This window comes from Bidens hawaiensis, unplaced genomic scaffold (genome assembly GCF_021521415.1).
Source record: "Bidens hawaiensis isolate Kalapana, Puna unplaced genomic scaffold, B.hawaiensis_p1.1 tig00005897_1, whole genome shotgun sequence".
Classification (NCBI taxonomy): Eukaryota; Viridiplantae; Streptophyta; class Magnoliopsida; order Asterales; family Asteraceae; genus Bidens; species Bidens hawaiensis.
The window spans coordinates 264,499-277,602 of record NW_027491387.1 but is presented as its reverse complement, the minus strand read 5'-3'; the positions used below and the strand labels follow the sequence as shown (position 1 = coordinate 277,602).

General features: G+C 39.1%; 1 protein-coding gene across 1 annotated transcript; it reads left to right on the top strand.

Annotated features, from left to right (window-relative positions):
* Nucleotides 1-944: 944 nt before the first annotated feature.
* On the top strand, nucleotides 945-2,213 carry LOC143630995 (uncharacterized). Its single transcript, XM_077099865.1, has 2 exons — nucleotides 945-2,046; nucleotides 2,101-2,213. The coding sequence occupies exons 1-2, from the start codon at nucleotides 1,209-1,211 to the stop codon at nucleotides 2,196-2,198; spliced, it is 936 nt and encodes a 311-aa protein (XP_076955980.1). The 5' UTR covers nucleotides 945-1,208; the 3' UTR covers nucleotides 2,199-2,213.
* The last annotated feature ends 10,891 nt before the right edge of the window (nucleotides 2,214-13,104 follow it).

Genomic DNA, 13,104 nt, shown 5'->3' with positions numbered 1-13,104 from the left:
TGTATTATTGCATATTTGGATGTGTAATAGATGTTCATAACCTAGCCATGGCCTTGTGTTTGGTTGAATGATTGTGTTGGTTGTTTGTTCATTCGATTTGGTTGTAATATTTATTTGGGTTTGTAATCTATTTATTCATTCATATGGCTTGTAATAATAAGTAGATTAGATGTATTTCTTTTACTAGAAGAATGTATTAGAATATATTTTGTAAAAGAAGATGCACGGATGGAAGCCCAAATAAAATGATGAAGACCACAACACCGGGAGTAAACACTTGGAGCATATGGATGCGGAATCAAGTGGGAGTTCATCGACACAAGTGCATGTTCTTTTGGGTCCCTTAGGAGAGACTTTTTGACACACTTGTCTTCGGTCAACAAGTGTGGTCAATATTAGAAGGCTATGGTTATGAACTAGTGGTTGTGTATATTTTATGCTTGCATGGTTGATTTACTTATTATTTGCAATATGGTTTGCTTAACAACTTAAAATCAACTAGCATAAAATTGGTTCCTTAGAAATCGTTAGGTAATAAAAATTGGTTTTATTAATAACTAATGATTTCATAATAAAAATGGGTTTTATTAATTGGAACTTTGAAAATGGGTTTTTCAACTAAGTACCATACATTTGAATGCATGCAAATGAAAGGTACAATAAATAGTTTTCCAATCTAGAATTTAGAAAACTAAAATCCCTTTTTAAAAACAAGTTAAACACCATCCTTTTATACGACACTTAAGTCACTTGTAGACTTGAAAGTGAGTTAGGATCACCTAAGCACTTTTAAGAAAACTTGTGATCTTAAGGTGATTTTACAAGTACTTTTGGCATTAGGATCACCTAACCACTTGTATGAGTAAACTCACACGTGTGTATAAGTAGGACGACTTGATTTGAAACCATGACTATAGGATCACCTTAACATGGCGTTCAAAGGTGTTGATGGGATTTAACATACCAACTAAACATATGATGTTTAACCGATCCCATAAAACTAGAAGTTGCAAAGGGTTGCAATTGTCAAACGTTGACTACCTTGTTAATTCGAATAGTAGGATAAAGGTCACCTAACTACTATTTGAATGAAACGTTGGGTTCTAGATTTTAATCAATAATTGTCTTGGAGACATTTAAAGGGTATTAAAGATTAAAATTTTATTAATATCGAAAATACTAATTTGAACTTTGTTAAATTCTTTTAGATGGCCGCAAACAACGCACCGAACGCAATTATCCCACACGTGCATAATCTATCACTAAGATCCATTCTGGATAAGGATCGTCTAAAATTTAACAACTTCATGGATTGGTATCGAAACTTGAGAATTGTTCTCAAGCAAGAAAAGAAGTCTTATATTCTAGACGATCCTATTCCCGATGAACCCGATGTCAATAACTTGGATGCCTATGCGGATTGGTTAAAATACACCGAGGATTCGGTGCAAGTTTCTTGCCTCATGTTGGGAACAATGATTCCCGAGATCCAAAAGGATTTCGAGAATCATGGGGCGTATGACATGATAACCCAACTTAAGGAAATGTTCCTTACTCAAGCTCGGGTTGAGCGATTCGAAACGGTTCGAGCGCTTCATGCATGTCATATGGAAGAAACCCAATATGTTTCATCTTATGTACTTAAGATGAAGAGCCACATTGATCGGCTTGAACGGCTTAATTGTCCCGTCTCAAAAGAGTTAGCCACGGATTTAATCCTAAATGGCTTAACTAAAAGGTTTGAGACATTCGTCATGAACTACAACATGAACGGATGGGACAAAAGCATTGGTGAGCTTCACGCAATGCTTAAGACAGCCGAAGCCGGCATGGGTAAAAAGGTTTTACCCGTTCTTGCGATCAATGAGGGTGGCTCAAAGAAAAGGCATCACCCGGAACCAAAAGCAAAGGTTGCCGTTGGTAAGGGGCAAGTCAAGAAGGGGTTCAAGGGAAAGGCAAAGGCGGAGCCAAAGCCAAAGAAGCTAAAGGTTAGCACTGAGGATCCGTGCTTTGGTTGTGGTGAGATAGGTCATTGGATGAGAAACTGTCCGACCTATCTCAAGGAGTTGAAAGCTAAGAGGGATGCGGGGCAAACCTTAGGTACAACTTTCATGATTCACATTGATCTTAATATTATTTCTTCTAACACATGGGTATTGGATACCGGATGTGGAACTCACATATGCAATTCATTGTGAAGAAAGGAGATATAAGTCTCTTCATGGGCAATGGAGCAAAGATTGACGTCCAAGCCCGAGTAGATTATGTTTTAAAGCTTCCAAATGGTTTGGAAATTGTTTTGAAAAACATTTTATATTCCCCTAGTTTGACTAGGAATATTATCTCTGTTTCTGTATTAAGACAATCTGGTTATGACTTTAAGTTTGTTGATAATGGTATTTATGTTTTCATGGATAATGTCTTTTATTTTAAAGCGATGTCGTTTTATGGCATTTATGAATTAATTCATGATGACTCATACATTGATAACTCGTTGTACCAAGCTAACACCAAAAGACTCAAAATGGATTTGAGTAATACTTTTCTTTGGCATTGTCGTCTTGGTCACATAAACAAGAATCGTATTCATACACTTCGAAAGAATGGTCTTTTGAAATCAAATGTTGATTCATTTGATGAATGTGAATCTTGTTTATTGGGAAAGATGACCAAAGAACCCTTTAATGGAACAAATGAAAGGGCGAAAGACTTATTAGGTATCATACATTCGGATGTATGTGGACCTTTTAGGACAATGACAAGAAATGGTGAAAGATACTTCATTACCTTTACCGACGATTATAGTCGCTATGGGTATGTGTTCTTGTTAAGACACAAAAATAGGCCTTTGAAATGTTCAAAGTCTTCCAAAATGAAGTACAAAATCAACTCAACAAAACAATCAAAGTACTACGTTCCGATAGAGGAGGTGAATACCTCAATGATGCGTTTCTAGAACATCTTAGGAGTTGTGGGATTGTCTCACAACTTACTCCACCTAGAACACCACAACATAATGGTGTGTCCGAAAGGAGGAATCGAACTTTATTGGACATGGTTCGATCCATGATGGCTAGAAGCTCATTACCTCTATCATTTTGGGGTTTCCCTGTGATCTTTGCTGCCCGTATTTTAAATATGGCACCAACCAAGAAAGTGGATAGGACACCTTTTGAAATATGGCATGGAAAGGCTCCAAAATTTTCATATTTAAAGGTATGGGGTTGTGAGGCTTATGTTAAGATCTACACCCCTGACAAACTTGAATGACGATCCACTAAGTGTATATTTGTAGGATATCCCACGGTTTCGATGGGATATTATTTCTACAATCCAAGCGAGCATAAAGTGTTTATAGCTCGAAAGGCTAAGTTCTTGGAAAGAAGGTTCCTTATGGAAGGAACTGATAGAACTGTAGAACTCGAAGAGGATCGAGAACTACAAGCTGATACACGTTTGGTTGACACTAGCAATCAACAAGAGGTTGTTGAGGATGATCAAATGGTTGATCAAAACACACAAAACATTCGCAAATCTGGTAGAGTTAGCACCTCACCTGAGAGATATGGATTTTTCATGGATGGATGCTACGTGGTTGATTCGGATGAACCCACCAGATACCGAGATGCAATGTCGCAATCTGATTGTGACAAATGGCTAGAAGCCATGAATGTTGAGATGCAATTAATGCATGACAATCAAGTATGGGACTTAGTTGCTCCACCTCTAAATTCCAAGCTGGTTGGAAGTAAGTGGGTTTTCAAGAAGAAAACTGATATGCATGGAAACTTGGATACTTATAAAGCTAGACTTGTAGCAAAGGGTTTCACTCAAACTCAAGGGGTTGATTATGATGAAACTTTCTCGCCCGTGGCGATGCTAAAGTCTATAAGGATATTGTTTGCCATAGCCACATATTATGACTATGAGATATGGCAAATGGATGTCAAAACTGCTTTTCTAAATGGGCATCTTAATGAAGATGTTTATATGGTTCAGCCTGAAGGTTTTGTCAATCCACAACATCCTAACAAAGTATGCAAGTTGAAGAAATCAATCTATGGATTGAAACAAGCATCCAGAAGTTGGAATCACCGTTTTGATGATGAAGTTAAGAAATTTGGATTTATCAAAAACGCTGATGAAGCTTGTGTGTATAAGAAAGCTAGTGGGAGCATCATTACCTTTCTGGTATTATATGTCGATGACATATTACTGTTTGGAAATGACATTCCAACTTTGGAAGGTGTGAAAGCCTGGCTTGGAAGCTGTTTTTCCATAAAGGATCTTGGTGAAGCCGCCTATATTCTGGGAATAAGAATCTATAGGGATAGATCAAGGCGGTTGATAGGTTTGAATCAAAGTGCATACATTGACAAGATCTTGAAAAGGTTCAAGATGGAAAACTCTAGGAAAGGTTTGGTACCTATTCAAAGAGGAACGATGTTGAGTGCTTCTCAATGTCCAAGCTCAAAGGATGAGCAAGACAAAATGAGTGGTATCCCATATGCATCTGCTATAGGATCCATCATGTATGCCATGATTTGCACTAGACCGGATGTGTCATGCGCCTTGAGCATGACAAGTCGATACCAACAAAATCCGGGAACTAGCCATTGGATGGCTGTTAAGAGCATATTGAAATACCTTAGAAGGACTAAGGATATGTTTCTAATATATGGCTCTGGTGAGGAGGAACTCGTTGTAAAGGGTTACACTTATGCGAGTTTCCAAACTGATCGAGATGATTCTCGATCACAATCGGGATACGTTTTCGTTCTCAATGGTGGTGCTGTCTCATGGAAGAGTGCAAAACAAGACGGGTAGCTTTATCCACCACTGAATCTGAATACATCGCCGCCTCCCTGGCAGCTCAAGAAGCTGCATGGATTAGAAAGTTCATGGCCGATCTTGGAGTGGTTCGTACCATTCAGGACCCTCTAGAGATCTTTTGTGACAACGAGGGTGCGATTTCTCAAATCAAGGAACCCCGCGCACATCAAAAGACTAGGCACATTGAGCGGAGATTCAACTACATAAGGGATGAAGTTGAAAAGGAAAAGATATGTATTCGCAAAGTTCACACTGATCAAAACATTGCGGACCCACTCACGAAACTCCTTGAAAGGCCGAAGCATGAGAGTCATACTTGCGCCTTAGGACTTCGATATTCTAGTGATTGGATTTGATCAAAATTTGTATTTGGATATTGGAACAATTTTATTTTAACTCAATCATATGGTTTTGGTTATGGTCATGTTCTTGAGTTATGTTCCATTTTAGTATGTTTAAATCCGTGAATAATTTGAATTATTCTAAACGTCCGTAGTCGTTCATATTTGTGGGAACAAATGTGAAAGTAAGACTATTATGAACTTGGATTGGTAGATATTCATGAGGTTTGAATATAGCAAAGGGTTGCTGCCAAGGTTCATAGATATTTATGGGATAAATATTGGACTGACCCGCTCTCAATTTTACTGCATGGAATCCTTGGGATTTGTGATCATAAGTAAATTTGAGTAAAGGCGAACTTCATAGTATCCTCCGACCTGAGATACATATTGGGTCTTGATATTCATCGACTATTATGCTTTGACTTAGTTCTTCGCTGCTCTGAAATATGTCAGTACATAAGGCTAAGCTCAAGTATAGTACAAGGTGATAGTGAGAGACGTATGTAGTCAATATGGGATTTGTCCCTCTTATTCGTTGAGAGTTAAATGTCTAAGGCCTGACAAGTTAAATCAACAGAGAATGATCACTCTGTGTCTCTGGATTTAACATGACATTTGTGGCAAAAGGATAAATGATAGTTTCACCTAAATCATTTTCAAGTATGGGACTTGAAAGGGATGATGTTATTGAATGGCACTTCGTCATACGTATTAGGGGTAGTAAACCGTAGTTAGGCGGTATTTGCTACTTGCATCAATCTTCTATGTATCTTGTGCAAGTGGGAGATTGTTGGGCTCGGTCTGCCCAAGAGACATATTAAATTGATGTGGCTAGTACGTTATGATCCAAGTCGGGTCATACCCAATAACAAGCTAGACAAACACCGATAATATTCGTTTATATATGATGTGATCATAACAAATGAATATTAACACTTGAGTTATTTGGAAAGGGGTTTCTAAATAAAATGTACTTGTGTAATAAACAAATCATATGGATGATTTATGTTTTATGAAAGAACATTACATAGTGTTATTTAAGTTGGTTAAATAACAATATGTGAATAATAATAACCAAGCATGTCTCTTAACATATAATAGGCTTTATAAGTTATAAGTTATAATGTAACATCCCGAAATTTCAAGATAATATTAATTATATCACTTAATAATAGAGGGAAAGTTTACTCGGGTTATCAGGAAATAAATAAAAGAATAGGAGTTGGTATGGGTCGGGCTAGTGTCGGGTAATGGACGTTGGTTATGGATTTGGATTAATTGAGATGGGTTAAATGAAAATGGGATTTCAGGGATATAAATACCCCCAAAATCCCAAAATATCTTCATTTTCACCAAACTCCCTAACACACACACACACCACACACATACCGCCGCCGGACCGAAGGCAGATCCGGGCAGATCCGGCAGACCCGAGTGAGAGAGAGAGCGATTAGTGGTGATAAGCAAGTTAAACAAGATCCAAACAAGCTCAAAAAGGTATGATTCTTGACCTTTAAGGTTTAAAGATCCAAGCTTTTTAGTGTATAAGCGACCAAAAATGGTCGGGAAGCGTAGTGGGTGATATTGAACCATAGCAAGGGTGTTAAAAACGCTCAAAATGCTGGAAAGAAACCGAACAGCGGCGGTCTGGGTAACTTCGCCTGCATCTGGGCAACTTCGCCTTCAACGCGATGAACTTCGCCTGCAAGCTAAGTTCGCCTGATGAACTTCGCCTGCAAGCTAAGTTCGCCTAATGGCAACTTCGCTGTAAAGTTAAGTTCGCCTGATGGCAACTTCGCTGTAAAGTTAAGTTCGCCTGATGATAACTTCGCCTGAAGCCAAGTTCGCCTAAGGTTTAACTTCGCCTGAAGCCAAGTTCGCCTAAGGTTTAACTTCGCCTGAAGCTAAGTTCGCCTGAGGTTTAACTTCGCCTGAAGCTAAGTTCGCCTGAGGTTTAACTTCGCCTAAAGCCAAGTTCGCCTGAGGTTTAACTTCGCCTAAAGCCAAGTTCGATTAGAAAATGAATTAAAAGCAATAAGTTAAAGTAAGCTAATACTAGGCCACCAGATTAGATCAGACGAGTATTGATACGTGTAACTTGTACAGTCAGCCGAGCTCAGATAGAGAAGGGATTTACAGCTATCAGAAAAAGAAGCAGAATTCAGGTGAGTTTCTAGCCCCATTTATGTGTTACGTTTTCGGGGCTGTGTGCACACTCAATATGTTTGTTAATACACTTATCCTAAGAGATAAGTGTATGCCTTATGTGGATAATGTGAAATGTATGAATGATTGCTTGATGGTACGTGAACGATCTTCGGATATTGCACGTACTGTCAGGTTGTAACGCTATGTATAAGGTAAGTATGTTATGTATGTTTATGTGTATGAACATGATAGAGATAATAGAAGAAAGAAATGATAACGTATGGTTGTATGGTTACGAAGAGGGTACCGAGCCCTAGTAATACGCGAGGAATGTAGGGCGTAATGCTCTTTATAACGTAAGATATGAAAGTAAGATAATACTAAAGAAAGTAAGAGAGTATGAACGAAAGGATATAATTTTATGTGTATGCCGTGTATGGTATATGTGATCGATACGAATGATTGCTTGACGGTACGTGAATGATCTTCGGATATTGCACGTATCGTCAAGGGAAGTGACTAGCTCCTTACATGGATATTGAATAATAAGTATAGTGTTCCTTTTATGGAAGGTATAGTGTTCCTTTTATGGATAGTAAAGTGTTCCTTCTATGGATAGTATAGTGTTCCTCCTATGGAAATTATATATGGTAGGGTAGTGGTAATGGTTCTTTTAATAAATATTACGTGACGATCCTCCTATGGATATTTATACAAGGTTAAGGTAGTAATATGTGTCTTCGGATACGGGAAGTAATATATGGGAATAAATTGTATGATACCTGATTAACTAGAACTCACTCAGCGTAGCTGACTTTTAGTATGCACGCAGGTGAGTCGATTACAGAGCTAGCAAGAGGATGACGCATGGCATGGATTGAACGGCTGGCATCTGAAGAAAGAAGTAAAGATGTTTTGAATATAAAGTTTTGTGTTATGGTATCAAAGAAAAGATTTAATGTTTTGTAACAAATGATTGATGTTTTATATTCCGCGAAAAGTTTTAATAAACTCTGATTTGAAGGACTGTGTTTATGAGTAAATCCGACGCTAAAGTAGGGCTACCGGGTTCGGGGCCTTACAAGTTGGTATCAGAGCATAAGTTCGAGAGATTTAAGCATCCTACATGCTTAGACTCGACAGAGAATGGGATTTAAGTAAGAAAGGAAAGAAGATGCCAGTTCAAGAATGCCATGTGTCGCTTAAGCAAGATCAGTAAAGGTAAAGTGTATAATTAAATGATATATGTTAATGAGAAAGAAAAGATACGTGAACGGCAGGGATAGGAATAATTGATTGTTGATTTGGCTAACTGCTTAAGTAGAACCAGCACAAATAGACTCATAAAGGGAAGTGTATAGGACACGGAAAGCAACGTGATCAACTAGTCACAGCTGGCCACTGTTATTACCTGTTAGCCTTGCTATCCTTGTACTAAATAGTTCCTTGAGTGATGATGTTTGTGTTGTCCCTTTAAGAATACTGATGGCTGGAACTGGAGAAGTTGTGGGAACTGGGGGTCGCACTGGACGTCGTGGGAGGCCTCGTCTTGTCCGGCAACCCTCGGTAGAAGAAGTTTCCCACACCGAAGATGAAGGGAGCGCCGCTGGAGGAGACCAGAACAACAACGAAGAAGTTCAACTTAGCCCTGCAGTTCAAGCAGCCATTGTTCAAGCTGTAGTTGCTACTGTGAAGAACCTGAATCCCGAAGGATCTGCTGGGAGCCGTGAACGAACCGTTGAAAGGGCAGGTGGTAATAATAGAAAGGATGACGAGAGGGAAAGGGGTGACTCGAGTGAGGTAAAGTCTGTGAAAGATGATGATAGGAAGAGGGGTCGAGGCGGTTGCAACTATAAGTCCTTCAAAGGTTGTGACCCGCCTAAGCTGACTGGTTTAGGAGACGCAATCGCTACTCTTCAGTGGATAACCGCCATGGATAAGGTTATCCGCATTAGCGAGTGCCGTCCTGACCAAGCGGTCGGTTATGCCACTCAATCTTTTGAAGATGAGGCTATGTATTGGTGGGAGAGTGTGGAGCAGAGGAAGACCCGTGAAGAGATCAAGGCGATGAGTTGGAATGACCTAAAGGACATGGAGATGAAGAGGTTCTGCGCTGATACAGAAGTTGAAAGAGTGTAGATGAAGTTTCTGAATTTGAAAGCGGGAGAGATGACACAACGGGAGTATACTACTGAATTCAACCGCATGTCTAGGTTGGTACCTGACATGGTGAACACCGAAGCTAAAAGGATCAAGTGTTACGTAAGGGGACTTCCGCGGAATGTTCGCACTTTGGTTAAGTCTAGTAAGCCCGCAACATTTGACTCGGCCGTGGAATTGGCCGAGATGATTTATGAGGACCTTGCCAACTGTGAAAGGGAGAAGATGGAACCGAAGAAAAAGAACCCAACCCCAGAACCAGAGGAAGCCAATGAGGTGGATCCACGCAAAAAGAAGGCAAGGCAAGAGGGGTTCACTGCTTGTGAAAAATGTGGGAAGAGACACCCCGGAGAGTGCAGAAAGGGATTAGGTGTTTGCTACATGTGTGGAAGAGCAGGACATTCCTCTTGGGAATGTGATGATTACCATAGGTGTCACAACTGTGGAGGACGTGGGCACCTGGCAAGGGATTGCAAGAAGCCAAAGGGAGGACATGAAGGAGAAAAGAGTGCTTGAGGTTTAACAGATTCCTCCGTATGCTTAGAGAAGCCATTCAAGAAGGCTAGATGCTAGCCATAAGTATTAAATCTATGTGTAACTTATTGATGACTCGATGCGTGTTGTTTTATGTTGAAATTTAGACTGGTGTTTATTAATTATGGTACAAATTGTCTGAATGCATGTTAGTCATGATAAATTGACGTGTTGTGATAGAGTGTCGACTTAGGCTTTAGCATTAATATGATTTAGGACAAAGCCTCTTGAAGATCGAAACGAGACTTGGTACATTGAGGGCCTCATGGACAAGCTACCTTAAATAGCTAATACACGTGACCACCATTCGATAACTGCAAAGTCGGAAGTAAGAAGGGTAACTCAGAAAACGAAGGCGATTCAATAAAGCGTGTAAATATAAGAAGTTTTCCTTTTATAGGGAATAAGTTAGCTTTCGGGGACGAAACCTCTTTAAGGAGGGAAGACTTGTAACATCCCGAAATTTCAAGATAATATTAATTATATCACTTAATAATAGAGGGAAAGTTTACTCGGGTTATCAGGAAATAAATAAAAGAATAGGAGTTGGTATGGGTCGGGCTAGTGTCGGGTAATGGACGTTGGTTATGGATTTGGATTAATTGAGATGGGTTAAATGAAAATGGGATTTCAGGGATATAAATACCCCCAAAATCCCAAAATATCTTCATTTTCACCAAACTCCCTAACACACACACACACCACACACATACCGCCGCCGGACCGAAGGCAGATCCGGGCAGATCCGGCAGACCCGAGTGAGAGAGAGAGCGATTAGTGGTGATAAGCAAGTTAAACAAGATCCAAACAAGCTCAAAAAGGTATGATTCTTGACCTTTAAGGTTTAAAGATCCAAGCTTTTTAGTGTATAAGCGACCAAAAATGGTCGGGAAGCGTAGTGGGTGATATTGAACCATAGCAAGGGTGTTAAAAACGCTCAAAATGCTGGAAAGAAACCGAACAGCGGCGGTCTGGGTAACTTCGCCTGCATCTGGGCAACTTCGCCTTCAACGCGATGAACTTCGCCTGCAAGCTAAGTTCGCCTGATGAACTTCGCCTGCAAGCTAAGTTCGCCTAATGGCAACTTCGCTGTAAAGTTAAGTTCGCCTGATGGCAACTTCGCTGTAAAGTTAAGTTCGCCTGATGATAACTTCGCCTGAAGCCAAGTTCGCCTAAGGTTTAACTTCGCCTGAAGCCAAGTTCGCCTAAGGTTTAACTTCGCCTGAAGCTAAGTTCGCCTGAGGTTTAACTTCGCCTGAAGCTAAGTTCGCCTGAGGTTTAACTTCGCCTAAAGCCAAGTTCGCCTGAGGTTTAACTTCGCCTAAAGCCAAGTTCGATTAGAAAATGAATTAAAAGCGATAAGTTAAAGTAAGCTAATACTAGGCCACCAGATTAGATCAGACGAGTATTGATACGTGTAACTTGTACAGTCAGCCGAGCTCAGATAGAGAAGGGATTTACAGCTATCAGAAAAAGAAGCAGAATTCAGGTGAGTTTCTAGCCCCATTTATGTGTTACGTTTTCGGGGCTGTGTGCATACTCAATATGTTTGTTAATACACTTATCCTAAGAGATAAGTGTATGCCTTATGTGGATAATGTGAAATGTATGAATGATTGCTTGATGATACGTGAACGATCTTCGGATATTGCACGTACTGTCAGGTTGTAACGCTATGTATAAGGTAAGTATGTTATGTATGTTTATGTGTATGAACATGATAGAGATAATAGAAGAAAGAAATGATAACGTATGGTTGTATGGTTACGAAGAGGGTACCGAGCCCTAGTAATACGCGAGGAATGTAGGGCGTAATGCTCTTTATAACGTAAGATATGAAAGTAAGATAATACTAAAGAAAGTAAGAGAGTATGAACGAAAGGATATAATTTTATGTGTATGCCGTGTATGGTATATGTGATCGATACGAATGATTGCTTGACGGTACGTGAATGATCTTCGGATATTGCACGTATCGTCAAGGAAAGTGACTAGCTCCTTACATGGATATTGAATAATAAGTATAGTGTTCCTTTTATGGAAGGTATAGTGTTCCTTTTATGGATAGTAAAGTGTTCCTTCTATGGATAGTATAGTGTTCCTCCTATGGAAATTATATATGGTAGGGTAGTGGTAATGGTTCTTTTAATAAATATTACGTGACGATCCTCCTATGGATATTTATACAAGGTTAAGGTAGTAATATGTGTCTTCGGATACGTGAAGTAATATATGGGAATAAATTGTATGATACCTGATTAACTAGAACTCACTCAGCGTAGCTGACTTTTAGTATGCACGCAGGTGAGTCGATTACAGAGCTAGCAAGAGGATGACGCATGGCATGGATTGAACGGCTGGCATCTGAAGAAAGAAGTAAAGATGTTTTGAATATAAAGTTTTGTGTTATGGTATCAAAGAAAAGATTTAATGTTTTGTAACAAATGATTGATGTTTTATATTCCGCGAAAAGTTTTAATAAACTCTGATTTGAAGGACTGTGTTTATGAGTAAATCCGACGCTAAAGTAGGGCTACCGGGTTCGGGGCCTTATATATAAACTTATAAAAGTATATATGTATGGATATATATATATATATATATATATATATATATATGTTTAAAGTTTTATAAAAGAAAATAAGATAATAACTCTTTCAAATGTAATATTATTATATGTTTGAGTGGAGACATGCAAGGTGAGTGGAGACATGCAATGGTTATTATTGGTGGAGAGAAAGATGCCTTTAAATAAAACCAAGTCTTTCTCTTTCATTCTTTCATAACACACATAATTTCCAAGTAAACTTTTCTCTCTTCCTCTCTTGGGTATTTTCATCCAACATAAGAAAAGAAGAAGAAAATTTCAAGTGCAAATCCTAGCTAGAAGTGGTGTGTTGTTGAAGCTTGCGGTATGCTAGCTTGAGGAGCTTCCATATTCAAGTTCTTACCTTTCAATCATCATCTCTTTCACCCGGTTTTGTCATATTGAAAGGTAGTAGTAACATGCATGGACTTATAGTGACATGCATGTATTTGATAGTGTGTAATTCGTATTTGGATCCGGGTTTGGGTTTTGCATGTT